The sequence below is a fragment of the Hyla sarda genome, chromosome 3 (assembly GCF_029499605.1).
Source record: "Hyla sarda isolate aHylSar1 chromosome 3, aHylSar1.hap1, whole genome shotgun sequence".
NCBI classification, from domain to species: Eukaryota; Metazoa; Chordata; class Amphibia; order Anura; family Hylidae; genus Hyla; species Hyla sarda.
The window spans coordinates 270,373,820-270,398,182 of NC_079191.1; the positions used below are offsets into that span (position 1 = coordinate 270,373,820).

Sequence of the window (24,363 nt, forward strand, 5' to 3'; positions counted from 1 at the left end):
GAGGAATGCTCCCCCCCCTCAGTGATAGTTTGATTTGGCATAGTAGCAATCCACTTGTAGGGACAGAAGAGTCTCAGCAGTACTAGGCATCATAGCAAGCATCCACCAAGTCAGACTGCAACTGTAGGGCAGGGGTGCAATGAAAAGACTTGCCCTTCCCTCCACTCCCATAAGCAATAGAAGCCCCCTGACTGTAGTAGAGTAAGATGCAGGAACGTGAAAGATGAAACAGTAGATGGCATATATCACAATGGCTATGCAGTACTGAAAGGTCTCCCAAGGTAGATATATAACACAGTCCCAAGGGAGGCATATACAGGGTCCAGGTTGTCAGAAGTGCAGAACAGAACACTGGAGTGCAATTGCAGGAGTGAATAAAATGTCTCATTATTGCATTGCTGCCATACTTTCTCCTCAATGAGGGCAGGGAACAGTTATATGTGTGGTTGGGTCAGGAAGTGTTGGACCCCGGAGCTCATCACAAGTGCATTAACCCCTTAAACCCCCTCCCCCCCCCCCAGAATTGTAACCTTCTGAAGAGTATGTTGGTGTTATGTCAATAGACCACATGACATTATATTACTTTAGAAATAAAACTGAAGTAAAAATATTCCTACCATTAAAAGTTGACTTATAAAGCACTGCATTGCCAGCCTGTCTGTGTTGGTCTGCTGCAAAGTAAGGTGAACAGTTAAAAAAAGATTGTGTAAAGTAGTCTGGTCCATTGCCAATAATTACGCATAATGTTAGTATGCATGGCTTACTCTTCTGTCATTTGTAACACAGCAGCAAATTAAAATTGCACTTCCCTACCATCAGCTACCTAGTGAGAGTATTAGAAAAAGGGATTAGTGTATTTAGCACAAAAAATCTGTTTTGTTAGCTGTGAAGCATTATGTAAGTGTTTTGACAGAGCTTTTTTAATTAGAATAACACTGAAAGAGATTTATCAAGCTCCGTAGTAGATCTTTTTGGGGGTAAAAAAGTTGCACGTACTTGCGCACGTGTGACTTTTCTATACTTGCTGCGACTTTTAGATTTTTGCTTATTCCAAAGCACATTTCTGAAATCTGCTCACGTAGTAAATATTTTTTTTTTTACTTTGCAGCATTCATGTATTTATTAAATGCGATAGTCGCAATTTATGAAGAAAAAAAGTTGCATCTCCATTTAAAAGTTGCATATGTATTCCAGGTCCAACCTGGCTTACAGAAAGTGCATACGTCTGCAGAAAAGGACATTTACACACACTTTAACAACTGTTCTTGTTCTGCATCATGAAAGAAAGCTACTACATTAATGTTAATGTTAAAGGGGTATTCCAGGAATTTTTTTTATTTGACTGTGCTACTGGGGCTGTAAAGTTAGTGTAGTTCATAATATAATGTCTGTACCTGTGTTACCTGTGTTTCTCACAATTCTTCTATGATTTTCGCCCCACTATTTATTTTTAACAGCATACATTATGACTGTCGTCTCAGATTTTTTCCAGCTTGTAATGCGGCCGAGACCTGATTCACAAGTCAGCTGATGACAGGGAGCCTGCCTGCTTCAATGGGTGGAGTGATCAATCTGCAACTAATGCAACAGCTGTAGACACCCTGATTGAAAACCACAGGTCTTTTGTTTCAATGGGTGGGGTGGCTGATGTGTGAGAGGGAGGAAAATGGAATTGTGGGATTTGTAGTAAAAAAAAAGAAAAGTCAAACAGGAAATACAAGTTCACAAACAGCTAGCCACAGTATTATGGTAATCTCACAACATAGCCATTTAGCCCCAAGACAAACACAGATCCTTCCTAAGCATGTCCATTACTGTCTGCCAGGTATGTACTAAAATCACCTTATGGTGGATAACCCCTTTAATTATTGAAAAAATTAATTATATAACTAATAACTATAAATTTTAAGGTTGAAAATACACACTGCGCACTTTTTTCATTTTAGGACATGTACATGCTGGTGTACCCACTAAATTTTAAAATGAATGTTGTGTTAAAATAGAATAAGGCACAAAATAATTGTGTAAGAATTTTTACAGACTACGTAAATGACCCATAAGTGGCACTAACATTTTGTCACCCTATGCGGTACACCCCCCCCCCCCCCTCCCTGTGCCAATGCTACTGGTAATAAAGGGTAGATAAAGAACCTATTAATATAAGGGAAAACTTTTCTGCTTTAAAAATATGCTTTTGTTAGCGGGTTTCCCGGGTTTTGCTTACGTATGATTTATTTATCAAGGTCGTGTGACTATTTGAAAAACATGTCGCATATAAGCAAAAGAATGATAAATCTCCTTCATTGTGTTTTAGGTATTTAATAGAATTCGTAAAACAGTTGCATTGTGTTACCATGAAAGTATTGTTATATTTATACTTAATAATATTAAATACTGAAAGGTTTGCTGAAATCCCTTTTGCATAAAAAAAATGCACTCCAGTGTAGCAAGGTGACTGAATTAGTATATAGTTTTACTCATCCTTATGTGGAGCGATTCCAATGTGCAGAATGTAACATTAAAACTCAGCGTATCTCATTTACATGCAACTCTGCAAAGGCTCTCCCTCCTTCAGATAGCGTATCCCACTGGGAACTGTTATACGTACGACAGGCTAAATCCAATAATTGCCCCAGACTGGCTGTGTACGGTGGTCTGAATCCTCTGTCTTTTGCATTATTTCTGGGAAAAGTCATAGAGTAGCTCAGGTTAACGTGGAAAACAAAGTTTGTCTTGTTTTATAATAATTAGCTCCTGCCGTTCCTTATGTCTCCCGTGATTTGACATTACCCTTGAATTACATTTGGCAAGGATTCAGGTCATAATAAATTACTTTATACTGTAACTGCAGCCACCCTGAGGAAAGACAGAATATGGCCTTAACTCTTGATAAGTATTGTCTTGTCCTTGAAACATAAAATGTGCAGTCATATGTGTCTGCCGAATGATTATATTGTGGGCCATTATAGTTTAGTCAAATATTAGGTATAAAAAAATAAAAAAAAAGAAACCAAAAATTTAAGCAGCATATATTCATAAAAAAGAAAGGACATGCTTGAATATATTCTGAAGTTCTATACCTTTTAATCCGTCAGTTTTCAAGGTCTCTGCTTGTTGTTAGGGAATTGAAGCATTCTTTTTCTCAAGTAGAGAATGAAAACCTGTACAGATCTGATCATCACACCAACAAGAGTTAAACAGACTGAACACTGTGCTCCAAGCTCTTACTCGCTCTGATGCACAGAAAAAGGTTTGATCTTATGCGGTGTCTAGCTCATAGAGAATTGTTGTGACCGGACACAACTTTAGCAAACTGTGAAGGGTAAGGCTACATGGAGCTGCAAGACAGCAGAAAACTTCTATAAATTCTATATGCGTGGGGTTTGCAATCAATTGTTAATGGCTTACATGGTGTTGTGGGTTGAACAGAATTGTGTGGCCATTAGGGTCTGTCCATTAATGTCCATCATATACCACCAAAACCATGCAACCTTTAACAGTCAATTTGTTAACTGTGCCCACATGCTATTTAACATGGTCTTCTTTACAGCCGCCTGGAAGATGCCATGCATGGTCTAACCATTACTATAAGATGTACTAAGTCTAAACTGAGTTTTTTCTCCATATACTTTAAGGACAGAGATTTTCAAGTGAAGCATTTTCACCAAAAACCCACTTACTCTGAACTTGGAATAGGGGTAACCTCTTCTCCAAATCATAACATGATATAAATATTTAAAGTGCTACTGTCATGAAGAAAAAAAAATTAACTCATGCAGACATGTCATTAGTTTGATCACCGATTGCTGGGTGAAGTGTAGGGCAGTATGCATTACTCCTCAGCTTGGCACTTAATGCATCACTGTGCAGATGACGAACTCCATAGACTATAATAGAGCACACATCCTGCAATGAGCCTAAGCCAGGGATTTAAGTATGCAGCAAATTACCCATAACTTCCCTACAGTCTTTTTTTAGGTTCATCTGTAAGAGACTGTTGTTTGACCCTTAAAGGGGTTATCCACTATAAGGTGATTTTAGTACTTACCTGCCAGAACTGGGTATTTCCTGTTTGATTTTGTTCTCTAAACTACACATCCCACAGTTCCATACTTGAAAGTTTGAGATCACTTTCCTTCCTCCCACAAATAAGGCACCCCACCCATTCAAACACAGTGTTTTCTAAGCAGGGGACCTACTGCTGTTGCAAAATTGAAGCAGGACAGGCTCCCTCTGATCATCTGACTAGTGATGTCAGGTCTCGATGCACTGCAACTTGGGAAATCCCGAGACATGAGTAATGTTGTATGCTGTTAAAAATAAATATTGGGGTAATAATCACAGAAGAATTGTGAGAAAACCATCACACACAGGTAAAGACACTATATTATGAACTACACTAACTTTACAGCCACTGTAGCACTGTGTGTGTTTGTGTTTGGGGGGGGGAGGGATTTGAAGGTGCAGTCCTCAAAGTCTTTTAGACATCTGTAATGTTTTTCTACTGGTTTGCTTTATATGCCTTTTATGTGAATAAGATTTTAGATGTCTTGGGAAAAAAGCTGTGTTATTGTTTTTACATTCTTCTTGACATGTATACTAGTGGTTAACGTGTCTATTATGATTGTGCCCCTGGCATTATGATTTCCTCTGTTTGCATGGTGTTATTAGCATTATTTTTTTTCTTTTTAGAATTTGCTTGTAACGGGTGCAGTTGACTGCTCTTTAAAAGGCTGGGATTTAAGGACTATCCGTCAACCTGTCTTTGAACTCCATGGTCATACCTATGCTATCAGGCGGGTGAAAGTAAGTTTTACAATACCATCTCTAATTTATTTAATACATTTATTTATTTTAAAATAGAGGTTGTATGTACAAATGTAGAGTACATTTTGCTCATTAAAGAAAGACAAAATAACACTACAAACATCATATTCATACTGTATGACAGTGCGTGTTATGCAAACCTAACTAATCTAACCTAACCATTTTTTAGTGAGTTTACTTTATTCAACCTATTTCTTTGTCTTCATGTTCTTTATTTAATAGCAAAACAAATGATGAGAAACCAGAATGGAATTGTTCAAGTCAGACAAAAAAAAATTATGTTCAGATGCAGATATTCTTTTTCAATAACAATTTAATATAAAGTGTTTTTTGGAGATGAAATTCAATGCTCACCTGTTTCTACAGCAACAACAAGCTATAATATTAAAACTGACATCCTGACATGAATTTAATTTAAAGGCCAGTGTAGACATAGAGAACATTGTAGGTGAGAATGACAACACTTTGTATATTACTAGTGATCATGATTTGAAACGGTGATATTATTTTTCATATACTACAGTATTTATGCTCCTCAAAATTGTTTAGTTTATTTGGAGAAAAACCCTGTGGATAGCATCTAGAGCTCCAGACACTAAACAGTGACTTTAATGACTACATCTAAAAACATTTTTTTTAAAGATATGTCCGCTTTACAATTTACAATCTTCATAATAATATTGGTAATTGGATTTTGGATATGGATTTTGTTTAATGCTACTTTGATGCTTTAATTTTCAGTATTTGTCAGAGGTACATGTTGGGAGAATATCCAATGTCTATGTATAGGCTCAAATTGGTATCTGTTGCATATACAAAAACATAAATATAGAACCTTGCAGCTTCCCCCACTGTTTGTGTTAGGAACTGTCATAGAGCTGCAGAACAAAGCTGTTTGACAATGTACTGTGTCAATCCCCAAGCCATTTTGGTTAAGGCACAGGGTTTTCTACCTAGAAGTAGCCCCAAAATGTGGCACAGCTGCGCCAGATTGTGGCACACCAAATGCTTCTAGGCAGAAAACAAAATGCCTCACCCAGTATGACCAGTCTGTATAATAAATGGCAAAATAGTATTCAGTACTGTGTTAGGAGCGGACTGGCACGTGTGCATTAGCTGTGCCACAGAAGGGACGCAACTTGAGAGGCATGGAAGAGAGGAAAAACCATTAGAGGCAGAAGAGGTGCATTTGCCCCTCATCAGTACATAGCAGGGTTGGTCTTGGCTATGAGAGGCTTATCTATGTATGTGAGAGGGATTTCGGCTCTCCTTGAAGAGAACACCTTAATGGTTAGTTGAGAATATTAACTCGTTTAGGTACAGGATTTCTGGCAGGGAAAGCAGGAGCTGAACCAAAAGTGAAGTACATCCAAAAGTTTGGAAACCATAGTGAAAAAACTGAAAATAGTTTGCAACATTTTGTAACTCCTGTAAATAGAAGGGAAAGAGAAAGATGGGAAACTTAACTACATTTGCACAGTTAAAAGGTGTACTAAAATCTCTTTATTTGTGTTGCAACTCCTGTAAATGTCCACTTTTTATGCTGTTACAGTGGATTATGCAGATGTGATCTGCATATAATCTGTTAGGTAGCCAATTTTCCACTATTATCCTGTGATACAAAGGCCTTTTGGCTGAGGCAAAAGTCCTCATTTGTTGTTCATTTAATAACTGGCCATTTACTTCCATGACTCAGAGGAGCTTTCAATCTTTTGTGCATCAAGCAAAGAAATTCCTTTCAGCGGATAATTAGGTAAATGGCGGGTAAGATAAACCTAATGAAGGTTCCCTTCCCCAAGATCAAAGCTGTCTGCATATATATATATCTTGACCTACAACTACCATCTGAATGCACTATAGAAATAATGGAGTTTACACTGCGCCTTAAGGCACATTCAACTTTTTTTAATTAGCATTTGTTGAAATTACTTTTTAAAAGACAAATGTTAAAAACATTTATGTGACTATTTTATACATGCATCAGCAAAGTTTGCAATTTCTGGCTCTCTAAAACCAGGATTACAGTTAAGGTGGAAATACAACATTGCCTATAGCCCCGTTTCCTATTTTTAAATGTGAAATTAAATATCCATTTGCATCCTTTTGTTGTACGATTGAATGACCATAATATTTTAAGAGAACTTGTCACAAAAGACAAATTTTCTTTCATATTAATATATGTGAGGGCATAGTGGCAATGGAGGCGGAAGTTGAGAAAGATAACAATTATTACTGTGATATAACAAAGTACATGTATTTTAAAGTCTGCCATACAGTAGAAGAAAAACTTATATGGTATACTGTTTTTCTATGAAAAAAATGTATGAAAAGGTGCAACTCAACTCACTCACCACACAGACCAAGTAGATAAGATGTTGAAGATAGCCCAGATTCTGCAGCACTGGAGCTCGAAGAAGCGGGCCGCCTACCCATATGGTTTAATGGGGAAACATTAGGGTTTCCAGCTTCACAGCAAATACTGTTAAAATTCAAGCTTTAATAATTCCATTAAAACACAGGAAATCCATAAGTAAAAACAACCACGCTTGAATTTTAACAGTATTTGCTGTGAAGCTGGACACCCTAATGTTTCCCCATGTTTTTCTATGAGATAGCTTTTGCAGTTGTTACCCAGGAGATTTATCATCCTGTATGCAAGCCCAGCCTTTTCCATCACTTTAGATACCACCCCTTTTTTTTTAAAGATATAGGAGGCTGTAAATTGTATGAATCATGAGTAAGATGAACTTTAACCCCTTGGGGACGGAGGGTATTCCAGTTTTTGCACTTTTAAAAATCATAACCCTTTCAATTTTGCAGCTAAAAATCCATATGATGGCTTATTTTTTGCGCCACCAATTCTACTTTGTAATGACATCAGTCATTTTACCCAAAAATCTACGGTGAAACGGGAAAAAAAAATCATTGTGCGACAAAATTGAAGAAAAAATTCCATTTTGTAACTTTAACTTACACTTTAGACACGGCGTTTAACTTTGAACGCCGCGTCTAAAGGGTTAATAGCACATGGCACCACGATCAGTGCCGCGCGCTGTGACGCGGGGCCACGGCATGGCCCTGCATTATAGAAAGGGAGTGGGCTGAGGGCGTATAGGTATGCCCTCCGTCACCAAGGAGTTAAAGGGGGTTTTCATGACCCCTACCAATCCTTAGAATGAAGGAGTCATAGTGCTAGTTAAGCGTTGCTCCTGCATAGCATTTTCTTGCTCAGCAACGTAATTGACAGGGGTGCCATAGGTCGCTTACTTACCATTGATAACATTATGGCATATTTAAAGAGGCATGGTCATTATGAAAAACTTTTTATATTTTGTATTTAATACTTATAAGATGAATTTTTTAAATATTAATTTCTTTTTTTTTTTTTTAAAGTAAATTGAAAAAAAAAAAAAATGAAAATAGCCGCCACTAGGGGCCATCTATCTTTTTGCAGCATACTGAATACCGGCCATAAAATATGTTGGTATCCAGTGTAGGACGACACTGCTGCACCACTACAGCCTTCAGCTGTTTCTAAACTACAACTCCCAAGATGGGATTTGTAGTTTTGCAACAGATAAAGGCAGCACTACTCTAACACATTGCTTTACAAACACTGCAGCTACAGCTGTTGCAAAACTACATCTCCCAGCATGCTTGAACAGCCAAAGCTTTCTATGACTCCTGAATGACAAAGAAGCTAATCAGACATTCAGGAGTCTGTGAAAGTTGAATGGCACACATAGTGACAGCTATGTTGATTAGCACCCAGCTTTACTAGGAACAGATAGAAAATGTATGCATAAAAACTACTGTGCTTTTATCACTAAAGTCCTTGCACTAATTTAGAAAGATTTATTTTTATATTTACACATTTAATATTGTTATAAACTCACCATAATGTCTTAGAAATACTGCAGGCAAACTCCGATAATCTTACTCTTTGTGTAACATGTACAGCATGAAACCAAAGAGGAAAGTGTTAAAGAGTGCAGTAATTTGCAGACTGCCAGGCTGCTCCCAGACACAGAGCAGATGAGTCATCCACAGTGAGGGAGAGAGACGAACAAGCCCCCTCCACAAGGCAAGAAGACAAAGAAAGTGAGCAAGATATAAATGCTATTTGTTAGGGATATATAGGTCCTAGACACATAAAAATTACATGTACATGATCAGGATTAGGTACTGGGTAACATGTCTTTTTTGGCACCATGACAGGTATGCTTTAAATATGGTGTAAAATATCCCTTTTTTTCATTAACAGGTTCATTGTATAAGGGAAACTTTACTTGAAGCATGAGGAAATGCAGATTCACCATTAGCTACAGATAGATGTAGGTTCATCATGCTGCTCTACCTAGTTATCTGGTGTAAACAGTGCACAAAACTGCAGGCCTATATGTCCTCTTATCCGAAGCATAGAAAAGATTATGGGAGAAAAATTATGATTTGTTTAAAATTTTATCCACAGATGAACCATTTACAGAATGAAAATAAACATTTACTAGTTATTTTCTGAGTTCATGATACAAAATACCATGCTCAATATAAGAGAAAGATTTGTGATATTTATTACATAAATAAGACAAGTACAGTATTTTCATAACCCAAAGTATTTAATCAAATATTATTTATTACTATAATATGTAAATAGAAATCATATTTTTTCATTGTCACTGTTCATCACACGGCCGCATTCACACAACATGGGGGTATACTACCATTGTACTAATTTTACATGATGCTCAAGGCATTGCAGCTGTCAATACATAACTTAGGAGTTGTTGGCAAAATAATAACAGATTTATTACTTTGAGTTAACGTTTTACTTTAGGCATTTCAGAATGTAACTTTAACCCCTTAAGGACCCAGCCCATTTTCACCTTAAGGACCCGGCCATTTTTTTTGCACATCTGACCACTGTCACTTTAAGCATTCTGATTCCGAGATTGTTTTTTCGTGACATATTCTACTTTGTTAGTGGTAAAATTTTGTCGCTACTTGCATCATTTCTTGGTTAAAAATTCCAAAATTTTATGAAGCTCTCTGCTTATAAGGAAAATGGACATTTCAAATAAATTATATATTGATTCACATATACAATATGTCTACTTAATGTCTGCATCATAAAGTTGACATGTTTTTACTTTTCTAAGACATCAGAGGGTTTCAAAGTTCAGCAGCAATTTTCCAATTTTTCCCAAAATTTTCAAAATCTGGATTTTTTAGGGAGCAGTTGAGTTTTGAAGTGGAATTGAAGGGCCTTCATATTAGAAATCCCCCATAAATCACCCCATTATAAAAACTGAACCCCTCAAAGTATTCAAAATGACATTCAAAAAGTTTGTTAACCCTTTAGATGTTTCACAGAAATAGCAGCAAAGTGAAGGAGAAAATTTAAAAACTTCATTTTTTTACACTCGCATGTTCTTGTAGACCCAGTTTTTGAATTTGAGAGTGAGTTTTTCTGAAATGGTTTTTGGGGGGCATGTCACATTTAGGAAGCCCCTATGGTGCCAGAACAGCAAAAAAACAAACAAAAAAAACAACACATGGCATACTATTTTGGAAACTACACCCCTCAAGGAACATAACAAGGGGTACAGTGAGCCTTAACACCCCACAGGTGTTTGACGACTTTTCGTTAAAGTTGGATGTGTAAAAAAAAAAAGTTTTTTTTCACTAAAATGCTGGTTTTCCCCCAAATTTTACATTTTTACAAGGGGTAATAGGAGCAAATGCCCCCCAAAATTTGTAACCCCATCTGTGTGGACGTCAAGTGCACTGCAGGTGCACTACAATGCTCAGAAGAGAAGGAGTCACATTTGGCTTTAGGAAAGCAAATTTTGCTGAAATGATTTTTGGGGGGCCTGTCGCATTTAGGAAGCCCCTATAAAAAACCACATGGCATACTATTTTGGAATCTACACCCCTCAAGGAACGTAACAAGGGGTACAGTGAACCTTAACACCCCACAGGTATTTGAAGACTTTGGATGTGTAGAGGAATTTTAGCATTTACATAACTGCCTATGGAGCCAGCACAGCGGGACCCCCCTCAAGGAGCGTTACATGGGGTACACTGTTACTAAAGCGGGGTACAGTGGGACGTAAAATGATAAAACAGGTTATGTTCCCAGAATCATGACCCATAGCCAAAACTAAAAAATATGCCCACCCCAAACCCTATGCTCTGAATCATCATTCTGGGAATGTGATGTGTGTGGCTGTCCCTAACCTGTTGCCTCAAATCCGCACCCCGCTCAGGTGGAGAGAGAGTGCTGCGCATTTGAGGCAACATAAAAAAAAGTCCCCGATGATAGTGACTCAGTGACCCATGACCCATTTTTGGAAAAAAATACCCCCAGAGGTCTTATCAGGGTTTTTATTTCTTTTATGAAAAAATGTTTGGGGCAATTTAGTGGTTTATGGGGTTAAAATTTGGAATTTACTCTGGACTTGGTACATTGGGGTCAAATTATGGGAAATTAAAATGAAAAGGGACCTTTTGTACTGCATGGAAGTGTGATACTCCCTGAAGCAGTTTTTAATGGTGAGACCTGGCTGATCAGGGCAAGTGTCACATTGAGTGATGGTGTCCTTCTGTATCCCCCTCTTGTGACACACTCTGCATTTTTTCTGGGATCGTCCCTTCTTTCCAGTGTGGGGGACTTCACCTGAAAAGTGCTGCCCTGGGATGATCCTGGCACCTATAACTTCAGTTCCTTGGTAGTGTGTGTGCAGTGTGTATGTGTTATTAGAAATCACACACCATTATAAAAAATTTTTAAAAAAGCTGCGGCAAAAAAAAGGGGTGTGGGAGGGGCAAATGCAGCGCCCTGAACACCTAATAATGCCCGGGCTGCACTGGAAAAACTGCAGCGGACCCTTGAGGACCTATTAGGGGGGGGGGGGGATTTATTAAATTTTTGTCCCTGCATATAAACTCACCCTGCATTACAGACACTTCTTAAGCCCTGTGGGGCACAGATCTTCACAGAGGGCGGGTCCCTAGCTCTTTCTCTCAGCTCTGCCCGCTGACTGAACTCAGTGGGTGAGCAGAGCTGAGAGAAGGGGACATTAACCCCTCCGCTTCCGTCTGCTATTGGTCGGACCAATAGCAGCGCTCCTGAGGGGGTGATGGGATCGCCACCTCACCCTAGCTACAGGAGGTGATTGGCGGTGTATACTACACCGCCGATCACCATCTAATTCCGGGTCATCGGGTTACACATGACCTGTACAACCGGAATCACTGACTATCTGCAGCGACTGCTATCATGGGGGGATCTCAGGACCCCCTTGGGCATTGTCACGAGATGCCTGCTGAATGATTTCTGCAGGCATCCTGGTCTGGTCCCCGCCCGGCGCATGGCAAGAACCGAAATTCCCACGGGCATACAGGTACGCCCTGGGTCCTTAAGTACCAGGGTGTTGGGGCGTACTTGTACGTCCTGGGGCCCTAAGTGGTTAAAGAAACGTTGGCAATTTTTTTTTTTTTTATTATTAAAGATGTTCATATTATAGATTGGTAGTGTGAAAATATTTATTTGACATGTACTGCTTTAGGTTTTTTTTTTCTATTTTTCTTGGTGTTATGGTATTGTAACAGCAGTTGCTTCAGTATGTACAGTATATGTTATTATTGTTGTTTTTCTCTCTTTTAGTTTTCTCCCTTTCATGCAAGTATTTTGGGATCGTGTTCCTATGATTTCACAGTGAGGTAGGATTTTAATTACTATTTAGAATCATGTAAGCATTAAATGTAAGGTTTCCTTGGAGTGCTTTGCTAATTGTATCTTAGTAATGTTAACCAATGTTACCCACACTGCTTCTTAAATGTGAATTTCACATGCTTTTAAGATGCCAACTTACTAGGTGGAATTTTCTGAGTGCCGTCTTTAATAGTGCAAGACTGTGAAGGTAGTTCACATTGATGCATTTTTTTTGTTATTGGATCATCTTACACATCTGTACATATACGCATACTAAAAAGCTTACCACCTTGGTAAAGGTAACTTTTGTAACAGGTTAAAGGAGAACTGTGGCGCAACACTTTTAACTTCCCCTGATGCCCGGGCTTCTTACATGATGGGACATTGCTGCGGCCGGCGATACGCTGACTGCAGTGTGACGTTCTGAGCCTAAGAAGCAGATAGCAAAGCAACATTGGATGAATGGGATGCCGATATCGGCGCAATGGGGGAACGTAGGAAGGTTAGTTACAGTTGCGCCGCAGAACTCCTTTAAATCGTATTGTATTTCAGATAACCTTTCAGAATAAGCTGTCCTCTGTGTGTACATGAGAATCAGCACTATTTCTGACCATTATATAACTGGTAAATGGTATTTTTAGCAGATTTTTGCTCTGCAGGCTTTATCTCTAATTTTCATGAGCTGGTGGGTGGAGCCTAATGTCTATGAGACTACACATACAGATCCTGCTTGTCTATGCAGCTGCATGTAAGGCAATTTAGAGCAATAAGCTGTCTAAGCTTTGGATCAAGCACTTTGAGATCTAACACTTACATTAGACTCCCTCCAATCACTCTTCCTCCCCCCTTCTAGATTTATTTGGGCAACATGTAATCTGTGCTCTCAGTGAGCTTATAGTCCATCTTGTAAACACAAGATGGAATTGAGTTATTTTTCTGAGTGTCAGGCCTACTAAATCCTTATCCATCTGTATGTATACAAATCTGAATCTGGCATCTACCTTCTTTTTTTTTTTACAAAATACATACATAGAGTAACTGGGTCATGAGGATCATTTAGTTACCAAGTTACCACCACCCGATGTATGAAGAGGCACACTCATCTAAATCTGACCATGCCCTCTTTACTCTAAGTCTCACACACTTTATTAAAAGTTGTAAGCACAATGTAAAACCACTAAAATGAGGTTTGCACAAAAATGTGCTATGTTTTTACACTAGCGATCTGGTTTTGTTGTATTTATAGGAAGAATATATGTAGTTCGGAAGCCCAGCAGTCACTTGGACAACTACTTATATAAACACCTTCGCTACCTGTATCTGGGTGTATTCCCTAATATTATGTAATGCCAAGTCAGTGGATGTTATAACATTTTGGATAAAAAATAATATATAGTCTATAATATGTACAGCTTTAGACTTTTGTGAGTAATAGTCCCATTTTGTGTCATCACTTTGGTTTGTTAGCTAAAGGCAGAGCATATGAATGGCATCTCTCATCTGTTACATGTGCCTCCATCTTTCAATCTGAAAATTGTTGACATTCAGCTCTAAATAAAATGATTAGTCTGAGTGACTGAATCATTGGCTTTGGGGACGTCAGCATTTCTTACTAATTGCTAAAGTGCACAACTAACATTTGTCATTTAGTGATTTTTTTCAGAACTGCACGATACCTCCATTAAAACAATTAGTTTGTTAAGCATCGACTTGCGTGCAGTGTGCTGTACACCCCTCAAGTACTGACTGTTCCACAGTCTGCTTCATGACTGGTAGCTCTGAGCAGCCATAGCTCATAGATGATTAACCACGTACGTTTTTATGTGGATTCTGAAAGTGATAGCAATATTAAATGTTTTATACCATGTACCATCACTGTAATGCCCTTTATCTACCTACAGTGTAAGAAGTGCCTAAAAGTAGGAAAAGAGTCTCAAACTGTAGTTTAATCAAGCTCTGCTAAATCTTTTATGACAGTTGCCATTTAAAAGGTCTTGTATAGTCTCAGGCTGGGGCTAGACATCAGTTGCTGTTCGTTAGAATGCAAGTAGCATGTAAATTTAATTTATTTGTGACTGTAGTACACTTTTTAATGCATCTTGTTAGAGGGGATTTCTTTATCATTTTTGGAAAGTTTGCAGCATTGTCCGTTACAATAATTTGAAAAGATGTGTGTATGCAAAGGTTACTGATTATTTGTCGAGTACTAAAATATAAATTCCTATGGGAAAAACGGGATATGGAATTAAATAAAAGAGATAAAATGTAGCAAACCTATCGTTTAGCACAGTCACTTGATCTGTCTAGGTGGGATTTAATGCACTAGGCCATATAAAGTAATGCATTTTTCATAAGATAGATGGATCATATATTAATGACCATTCATGCAGGTGGCTCAGAGGAGAGGGCTGAGCTAGGAGAAAATGGCCCAAAAAAAAAGAAAGAAAAAAAAAAAAAGAAATGAAAATCATATTAGTAAATAAAGGTGCTCTTCCCTTACATAGTAATATAGTTCATAAGGTTGAAAAAAGACCAGAGTCCATCAAGTTCAAACTATAACCCTACTAGAGCCCCTACTGAGTTGATCCAGAGGAAGGCAAAAAAAAACTCATACTAGAGGTAAAAATTCCTTCCCGACTCAGAATAGATCCCTGGATCAATGTTCTGTCCCTATAGATCTATAATCCATAACCTGTAATGTTATTCCCCAAAAATGCATCCAGACCCCTTTTAAAAATTTTTTACCAAGTTAACCATGACCACCTCCTCAGGCAGAGAATTCCACAGTCTCACTGCTCTTACAGTAAAGAATCCCCATCTGTGCTGGTGTAGAAACCTTTTTTCCTCTAAACGTAGAGGATGTCCCCTTGTTATAGATACAGTACTGGGTATAAATAGATCATGGGAGAGATCTCTGTACTGCCCCTGATATATTTATACATAGTTATTAGGTCTCCCCTAAGCCTTCTTTTTTCTAAACTAAATAACCCCAATTCTGATAATCTTTCTGGGTACTGTAGTCCTCCCATTCCCCGTATTACCCTGGTTGCCCGTCTTTGAACCCTCTCCAGCTCCATTTCTCGTACACTGGTGCCCTGTACTGTTCACAGTATTCTATGTTTGGTCTGACTAGTGATTTGTACAGTGATAGAATTATTTCCTTGTCGTGGGCATCTATGCCCCTATTGATGCACCCCATGATTTTATTTGCCTTGGCAGCAGCTGCCCGACACTGGTCACTACAGCTAAATTTACTGTTAACTAAGACTCCCAAGTCCTTTTCCATGTCAGTTGTCCCAAGCGTGCTCCCATTTAATACATAATCCCAGCTTGGGTTTTTCTTCCCCATGTGTATAACCTTACATTTATCAGTGTTGAACCTCATGTGCCACTTCTCAGCCCAAACGTCCAACCTATCCAGATCCATTTGTAATAGTGCACTGTCCTCTATAGTGTTTGCCGCTTTACAGACTTTAGTGACATCTGCAAAGATTGCTACTTTACTATTCAACCTCTACAAGGTCATTAATAAATATATTAAATAGAACAGGATCCAAGACTGACCCCTGTGGTACCCCACTAGTAACAGTCACCCAATCAGAATAAGTACCATTAATAAACACCCTCTATTTCCTATCCACTTGTTACTTACCCACTTGCACACATTTTCCCCCAGTCCAAGCATTCTCATTTTGTGCACCAATCTTTTATGTGGCACTGTATCAAATGCTTTGGAAAAATCCAGATATACGACATGCAGCGATTGCCCCTGGTCCAGTCTGGAGCTCACCGCCTCATAAAAACTGATCATTTGTGTGTGAAGTGGGCTGCCAGTTCCATGATTTACATGACAGACCACATTTTATTTTCTATTGCTGCCCACATGACTTGAAAACGGCATCTTTCCGGAAGGGAGGCGGAAGGGCGCATGGGGCCGCTGAAAAAAGACTCAAAGAGAAAAACAAGTGCTGCACCTTAATCTCCTCTTCACTGTCAGACTAATGGAAGGCTGACTAACTGACAAGCTGCAGGAAGCTCGACTCCCTGCAGAGACAGTGCATGCACCAATAGAGCCAAGCAAGAACCTCCCTGAACCTCCCTGAAGTAATATGCGACCCCCACCCATAGCTGGTAGCACAGTAGAGAAGAGCTTCCAAAAAATGCTGAAATCCTGGGGAACACAGCCTCACGTCTCCCTGCTCCTAGCTTTGTCCTGACCTACTCGGCACTGCAGTCTCTGCTGACCATCAGGTTATGTACAGCATCACCTCTTAACTGGTTCCTGGCTGGCTTGAAAGAAGGCATACAATACTAATACTGTATATGCTTCATGCTCAGTTCAAGTTTGGCCTCCGGCTGTATTGATGCTGTGCATTGCCACTTAACTCTTTACACTCTGTGGGCCGTGGGCTGTACATTTGATGTAAGTTTCATGACTGATTTCACACAGCTAAATCCGCTGCATGGCGTCCGCAGCAGATGGGGTACATGTGAATGTACCAAAAAGATGCTAAAACTGTGTGTCTTATGTCTGTAACGGGATTAGTTTTTTAATCTGTTCCTTAGTATTGATTCAGCAGGTCAGAAGCCAAACACTGTGAGATTCTCTATTTCCTCTTGCTCTATATCTGCTTCCTATGGGTGTTATTTCTTGTGTTGGTGAACTGGAAAGATCTATCACTTTGCTAATTGCTCCTTTCAGGTAGTGAAAGCCAGAAGCCCAATTGAGGCTGTTTAAGTGCAGCACGATGCACAGCGGAGCCTCTGCCAGAGCTGACTCAGGCTCATGTCTTTTTGTCTGCAATAAATTGCTTAATTTTTATTTGTATCTAAAACATGCTCTTAATGTGGTACAGCAGGACCTGTTATTTATGGGGCCCTGCTCAATTTCCTTTTCTTGTATAATGCCAACTGCCAGCAATACTAAGACCATCATTTCGTAATATACTATACAGGAAGGTTTCTTAAAATTAATGAAAGAGAAGATCTAAGAAAACCAGTGCAGAGGAAAAGTGGAGCAGTTGCCCATAGCAACCACTTAGATTGCTTCTTTTATTTTTCAGAAACCTTTTTTAAAATTAAAGAAACAACCTGATTGATTGCTATGGGTAACTGGTCAACTTTTCCTCTGCATAGATTTAGATAAAACACTCCCTATATATGCAAAACCAGAGTTAGAAGTGCAGTAAATTGGTGATGTTCGCTAAGTGTTAGCTGGTGTAGTTTTGTATTTGGTCTAAAGATCTGATGTGAAAACGTTAACACTTTTACTGACACCTCCATCTTTAAAGAGAATCTGACAGCTAGTTCACCTGCACTAAACCCAGTATACTGGATAATATTGGGGGTGAACATAATATTGGGGGTAAAATGAGAAACTATTCAATGAAATTCGTTCCTTGTGCATTGTTATGCTTGTAAATAGTTTTATTCCTAATGCGCATTATTGGTGGGAAGTTAAAGGGGTATTCCGGACAAAAACTTCTTATCCCCTATTGAAAGGATAGGGGATAAGATGTCTGATGTCCCAGCGTCGGGCTCCCCGTGATCTCCCTGCAGCAGCCCGCATTCTATGTGTAGCTGCGTCTGAAGTTTCGGAAACCACCGGGCTTCCGAGACGGGGACGTGACGTCACGCCATTCATTTCTATGGGAGGGGGCGTAACGGAGGTTTCCGAAACTTCAGACGCAGCTACGCATAGAAAGCGGGCTGCTGCAGGGAGATCGCGGGGGGTCCCAGCGGTGGGCCCCCCGCGATCAGACATCTTATGCCCCATCCTTTCGATAGGGGATAAGATGTTTTTGCCCGGAATACCCCTTTAATTGGCCAAGCTCTCTTGCCTCATCTATATTCACTCCTTGACCCACATTCAGCTTCGTTATTCAAATTCTTCACTCTCACATCACTAGGATGTGAGAGACAGTGGGGGGAGGGGAGCGCTCTGCTCTCTCAGCAGATGGCAGGCGTCGCTAACACGCTGCACCCGAAAGTCAGGTTTAGCAAGGCTTCAGTGGCGCATAGAGACGCTCTCACCTTCACCCACCAGCTCTAGTGTCCTAGTGAATAATGAAGCCGGGGGCAGGCTGCGGGCAGAGTATAGATGAGGCAGGGGAGCTCGGACAGCTGGCTCCCCGCCTCCAATGTGCATAGTGACGCATTAGGAGCAAAATGATTTACAAGTATAACAATGCACATAATGAATGGATTTATGGCTTGTCACTAAAATACGTAATAAATGGCAAATATTTGGGCATCCTACTGCTGGGACCCCACCAAACATGAGAACAGGAGTCCCATTGGTGGGTTTGAAGCATAGCAAAATTGTTGGAGAACCTGCTGCATATTTACATGGTACTTGCTATTATTGTTTGTGAAGAGATGTACTTTAAGATGACTGTGATTGACTTCTAACAATAGACATCAGGACAGTCTCTCCTACTAACCGAATAGGCAGAGGGTGTCAGTATCTTCCCAGCTATGCTGTTCTGCAGCAGTCCAGAGAGGAAACACTGGGATACAGTGGCCTAGCACCAACGGTTGAATAAAAATTTTCTAAAGGTTCCCTATTTGCTGTGACGGACACCAGCAGTGTAGCAAGTCGCATAAAATTATTTTGACTATAATAACCAAATATACCTATATAGTAAAGCTGTAGTTTTACCAATCATAAAAATTACTTCAGCTCTAATGGGACACAGACAGGCAGAATACTCAATCATATATCATATAAGTTACCCACAGGTGACATCTTCTCAGATCAGAGTCATTCACTTTCTCTTTCTTATCCATCCAGCTAGGCCATCATGAAGACTTCTCCCAGCCATGACTCACTTCGCAGAATCTGCCAGAAAGCATTTTAGGATTCTCGCTCCTGCACCATCCACACCTCCTATATAAGCTATCTATCTGTATTACACTACCCTATATAGTAGTTAGGACCCCCACACTACCCCCATGAAGTGGATAGCAACCTCATCATTCCCTCTACAGTGGTCAGCCCCTCCCCCCACACTGCCTCATTGTTTGGTTAGGGCCCCCACACAGCCCCATCTAGTGGTTAGGCCCACACGCCACCTATATAGTGGTTAGCCCTCCCCCTCCACTGCCCATATAGTGGTAAGGCCCTCTCACACTGCCCCATATAGTGGTTAGCCCCTTATTCCTTTATACTGCCCGTATATTAGTTTAGCCTATCCAAACTGACCATATAGGGATTAAAGGAGTAGTCCAGGGGTGGACCCAGTGGTGAACAACTTATCCCCTATCCTAAGGATAGGGGATAAGTTTGAGATCGCGGGGTCTGACCGCTGGGGCCCCCTGCGATCTCCTGTACGGAGCCCCGACAGCCCGCGTGAAGGGGGCGTGTCGACCTCTGCACGAAGCGTTGGCCGACACGCCCCCTCAATACAACTCTATGGCAGAGCTGAAGCGCTGCCTTCGGCAATCTCCGGCTCTGCCATAGAGATGTATTGAGGGGGCGTGTCGGCCGCCGCTTCGTGCGGAGGTTGACACCCGCTATCTGGCCGGAGAGCCTGGCCCCCGTACAGAGAGATCGCAGGGGGGCCCAGCGGTCAGACCCCCCACGATCTCAAACTTATCCCCTATCCTTAGGATACGGGATACGTTTTTCACCACTGGACTACCCCTTTAAGCCTCCCCAGACTGCCTCCATATGTAGCAACATGAAGAGAAAACCCCACAATATTTACCTATCACACAGCTCCTGTGTACTTCTGATGCCCCAATCCAATCCATTGATGGCAGGGGGACTGGTGCCATGATTGCCTTCAATGCCAAGCCATTCCTGTGCTTTGACATCACTCATAGGCCTAACAAAATCTTTTAAAACTGCAGTAATCCCGCTGTGTTGGTGTTTATGCCATGTTACTACAGGTGTGCAAGATTTTACCTGTGAGTGACATCCAGTGGCGTTGCTAGGGTTGGTGTCACCCGGTGCGGTAGAAAATGGTGTCACCCCATACCTACCCCCTCCCCCCAGTAAGTTTTTAGCCTGTTGTGACAGACACCACTGTTGTAGTGCATTGTGAGAAATTCCAGTATAATAATCAGATATACCAGTTGCCACAGAATAGGAAAGTGTTAAAGAAGTTTTCACCATTGAAATATACAGCTCCCAGAATTACTTAAAGGGGTACTCCACTGGAAAACATTTACTTTTATATCAACTGGTGCCAGAAAGTTAAACAGATTTTTAAATTACTTCTATTTAAAATCTTAATACTTACAGTACTTATAAGCTGGTGTATGCACCACAGGAAGTTGTGTAGTTATTTCCAGTCTGACCACAGTGCTATTTGCTGACACCTCTGTCCATGTCAGGAACTGTCCAGAGCAGGATAGGTTTGCTATGGGGATTTGCTCCTACTATGGACAGTTCTTGACATGGACAGAGGTGTCAGCACAGAGCACTGTGGTCAGACAGAAAAGAAATTAAAAAAGAAAATAACTTCCTGTGAATCGCTTATACAGCAGCTAATAAGTACTGGAAGGATTAAGATTTTTAAATAGAAGTAATTTACAAATCTGTTTAACTTTGTAGCACCAGCTGATTAAAAAAAATGTTTTCCAGTAGAGTACCCCTTTGAGCAGTGGTGAGGTTATGCTGGGAGTTGTAGTTTCACTGACCTAACTGTAGAACTGACAAGTGACTACAGCTCTGATAGGACATAGAGAGGAGAATATACAATGATATCAGTGACTACAGGTGACGTCTTCTCTATAGGGAGGAGAATACACAATGATATCAGTGACTACAGGTGACATCTTCTCTATAGTGAGGCGAATACACAATGATATCAGTGACTACAGGTGATTTCTTCTCTATAGTGAGGAGAATACACAATGATATCAGTGATTACAGGTGACGTCTTCTCTATAGTGAGGAGAATACACAATGATATTGTCACAATTCGGCTGGCTGGAGGTGGATCCTCTGTGCCAGAGAGGGATTGGCGTGGACCGTGTTGGTGGACCGGTTCTAAGTTGCTACTGGTATTCACCAGAGCCCGCCAAGCGGGATGGTCTTGCAGCGGCGGTAGCAACCAGGTCGTATCCACCAGCAACGGCTCAACCTCTCTGACTGCTGAAGATAGGCGCGGTACAAGGGAGTAGACAAGAGCAAGGTCGGACGTAGCAGAAGGTCAGGGCAGGCAGCAAGGATCGTAGTCAGGGGCAACGGCAGGAGGTCTGGAACACAGGCTAGGAACACACAAGGAAACGCTTTCACTGGCACAATGGCAACAAGATCCGGTGAGGGAGTGCAGGGGAAGTGAGGTATAAGTAGGGAGTGCACAGGTGAACACACTGATTAAGCCTGCTGCGCCAATCAGTGGCGCAGTGGCCCTTTAAATTGCAGAGACCCGGCGCGCGCCCCCCCTAAGGAGCGGGGCCGCGCGCGCCGGGACAAGACAGACGGGGAACGAGTCAGGTACGGGAGCCGGGATGCGCATCGCGAGCGGGCGCCTCCCGCATCACGAATCGCATCCCGGCTGAGAGGGATATTGCAGCGCACCCGGTCAGCAGGTCTGACCGGGGCGCTGCAAATGCGAGGATGCTGCGAGCGCTCCGGGGAGGAGCGGGGACCCGGAGCGCTCGGCGTAACAGTACCCCCCCCCCCTTGGGTCTCCCCCTCTTCTTGGAGCCTGAGAACCTGAGGATAAGACTTTTGTCTAGAATGTTGTCCTCAGGTTCCCAGGATCTCTCTTCTGGGCCACAGACTTCCCAATCCACCCAAAAAATTTTTTTCTTTCTGACAGTCTTGGAGGCCAGAATCTCCTTCACAGAGAAGACGTCAGAAGAACCGGAAACAGGAGTGGGGGAAACAAGTTTAGGAGAGAAGCGGTTAATGACGAGTGGTTTAAGGAGAGAGACATGGAAGGCATTGGGAATACGAAGAGAAGGAGGAAGAAGGAGTTTGTAAGAGACAGGGTTAATCTGGCACAAGACTTTGAAAGGGCCAAGATAGCGTGGTCCCAGTTTGTAACTGGGGACACGAAAGCGGACATATTTAGCGGAGAGCCATACCTTGTCTCCGGGAGCAAAAATGGGGGGAGTTCTTCTTTTCTTATCGGCAAATCTTTTCATCCGGGATGAAGCCTGTAAAAGAGAATTTTGGGTCTCTTTCCATATGGTGGAAAGATCACGAGTCACTTCATCCACAGCGGGCAAACCAGAGGGCAAGGGAGTAGGGAGGGGGGGAAGAGGGTGACGGCCGTACACCACAAAAAATGGGGATTTAGCAGAAGATTCGGAGACTCTGAAGTTGTATGAGAATTCGGCCCATGGTAGAAGATCTGCCCAGTCATCCTGGCGGGAGGAAACAAAATGCCGTAAATAGTCACCCAGGACCTGATTAATTCTTTCTCCTTGCCCATTGGATTGGGGATGATAAGAAGAAGAGAAGTTTAATTTGATCTTGAGCTGTTTACAGAGGGCCCTCCAGAATTTAGACACGAATTGGACGCCTCTATCCGAGACGATATGCGTGGGCAAACCGTGAAGGCAAAAAATGTGTACAAAAAATTGCTTTGCCAACTGAGGCGCTGAAGGAAGACCAGGAAGAGGAATAAAATGTGCCATCTTGGAAAATCGATCGACGACCACCCAAACAACTGTGTTGCCACGGGATGAGGGTAAGTCCGTAATAAAGTCCATACCAATCTGTGACCAAGGCTGTTCGGGGACAGGCAGAGGATGAAGGAGGCCAGCAGGCTTCTGGCGAGGAGTCTTATCCCGGGCACAGACAGTACAGGCCTGCACAAAATCAACAACATCAGTCTCCAGAGTCGGCCACCAATAAAAACGAGAGATGAGTTGCAATAATTTTTTGATGCCCGCATGGCCTGCGAGGTGGGAGGAGTGTCCCCATTTGAGAATCCCGAGACGCTGGCGTGGAGAAACGAAGGTCTTCCCTGGAGGAGTTTGCCTGATGGAGGCTGGAGAAGTGGAGATCAGACAGTCAGGAGGAATGATGTGTTGCGGAGAGACCTCTACTTCAGAGGCATCAGAAGAACGAGAGAGGGCATCGGCCCTAATGTTCTTGTCAGCAGGGCGAAAATGAATTTCAAAGTCAAAACGGGCAAAGAATAACGACCACCTGGCCTGGCGAGGGTTCAGTCGTTGGGCAGACTGGAGATAGGAGAGATTCTTGTGATCAGTGTATATGATAACTGGAAATTTTGATCCCTCCAGCAGGTGCCTCCATTCCTCAAGCGCCAATTTAATGGCCAGTAGTTCTCGATCCCCGATGGAGTAATTTCTCTCCGCCGGGGAGAAGGTCCTAGAAAAAAAACCACAAGTCACAGCATGCCCAGAAGAATTGTTTTTGTAGAAGGACAGCTCCAGCTCCCACTGAGGAGGCATCTACCTCCAATAGGAAGGGTTTAGCTGGGTCAGGTCTGGAGAGCACGGGAGCAGAAGAAAAGGCAGACTTGAGATGTTTAAATGCGTCTTCCGCTTGGGGAGACCAGGACTTAGGATTGTCATTTTTCTTGGTTAAAGCCACGATAGGAGCCACAATAGTGGAAAAGTGTGGAATAAACTGTCTGTAATAATTGGTGAACCCCAAAAAACGTTGGATAGCACGGAGTCCGGAGGGGCGTGGCCAATCTAAGACGGCAGAGAGTTTATCTGGGTCCATTTGTAGTCCCTGGCCAGAGACCAAGTATCCTAGGAAAGGAAGAGATTGACATTCAAAGAGACATTTCTCCATTTTGGCATAAAGTTGATTGTCCCGAAGTCTCTGAAGAACCATGCGGACATGCTGGCGGTGTTCTTCTAAGTTGGCAGAAAAAATCAGAATA

At 41.5% G+C, this 24,363-nt stretch overlaps 1 protein-coding gene across 5 annotated transcripts in view; it reads left to right on the forward strand.

Annotated features, from left to right (window-relative positions):
* Window positions 1–24,363, forward strand: part of PEX7 (peroxisomal biogenesis factor 7) — a 257,673-nt gene that overhangs the window by 158,174 nt on the left and 75,136 nt on the right. For all 5 annotated transcript variants that reach the window (XR_008891365.1, XM_056566642.1, XM_056566644.1 and 2 more), the window contains 2 exons: window positions 4,693–4,806; window positions 12,494–12,549. Coding sequence is in view for 4 of the 5 variants with exons in the window: in XM_056566642.1 (XP_056422617.1) it covers window positions 4,693–4,806; window positions 12,494–12,549 (170 nt within the window). In the remaining variant the exon portion in view is untranslated. The remainder of the gene's footprint in view (window positions 1–4,692; window positions 4,807–12,493; window positions 12,550–24,363) is intronic.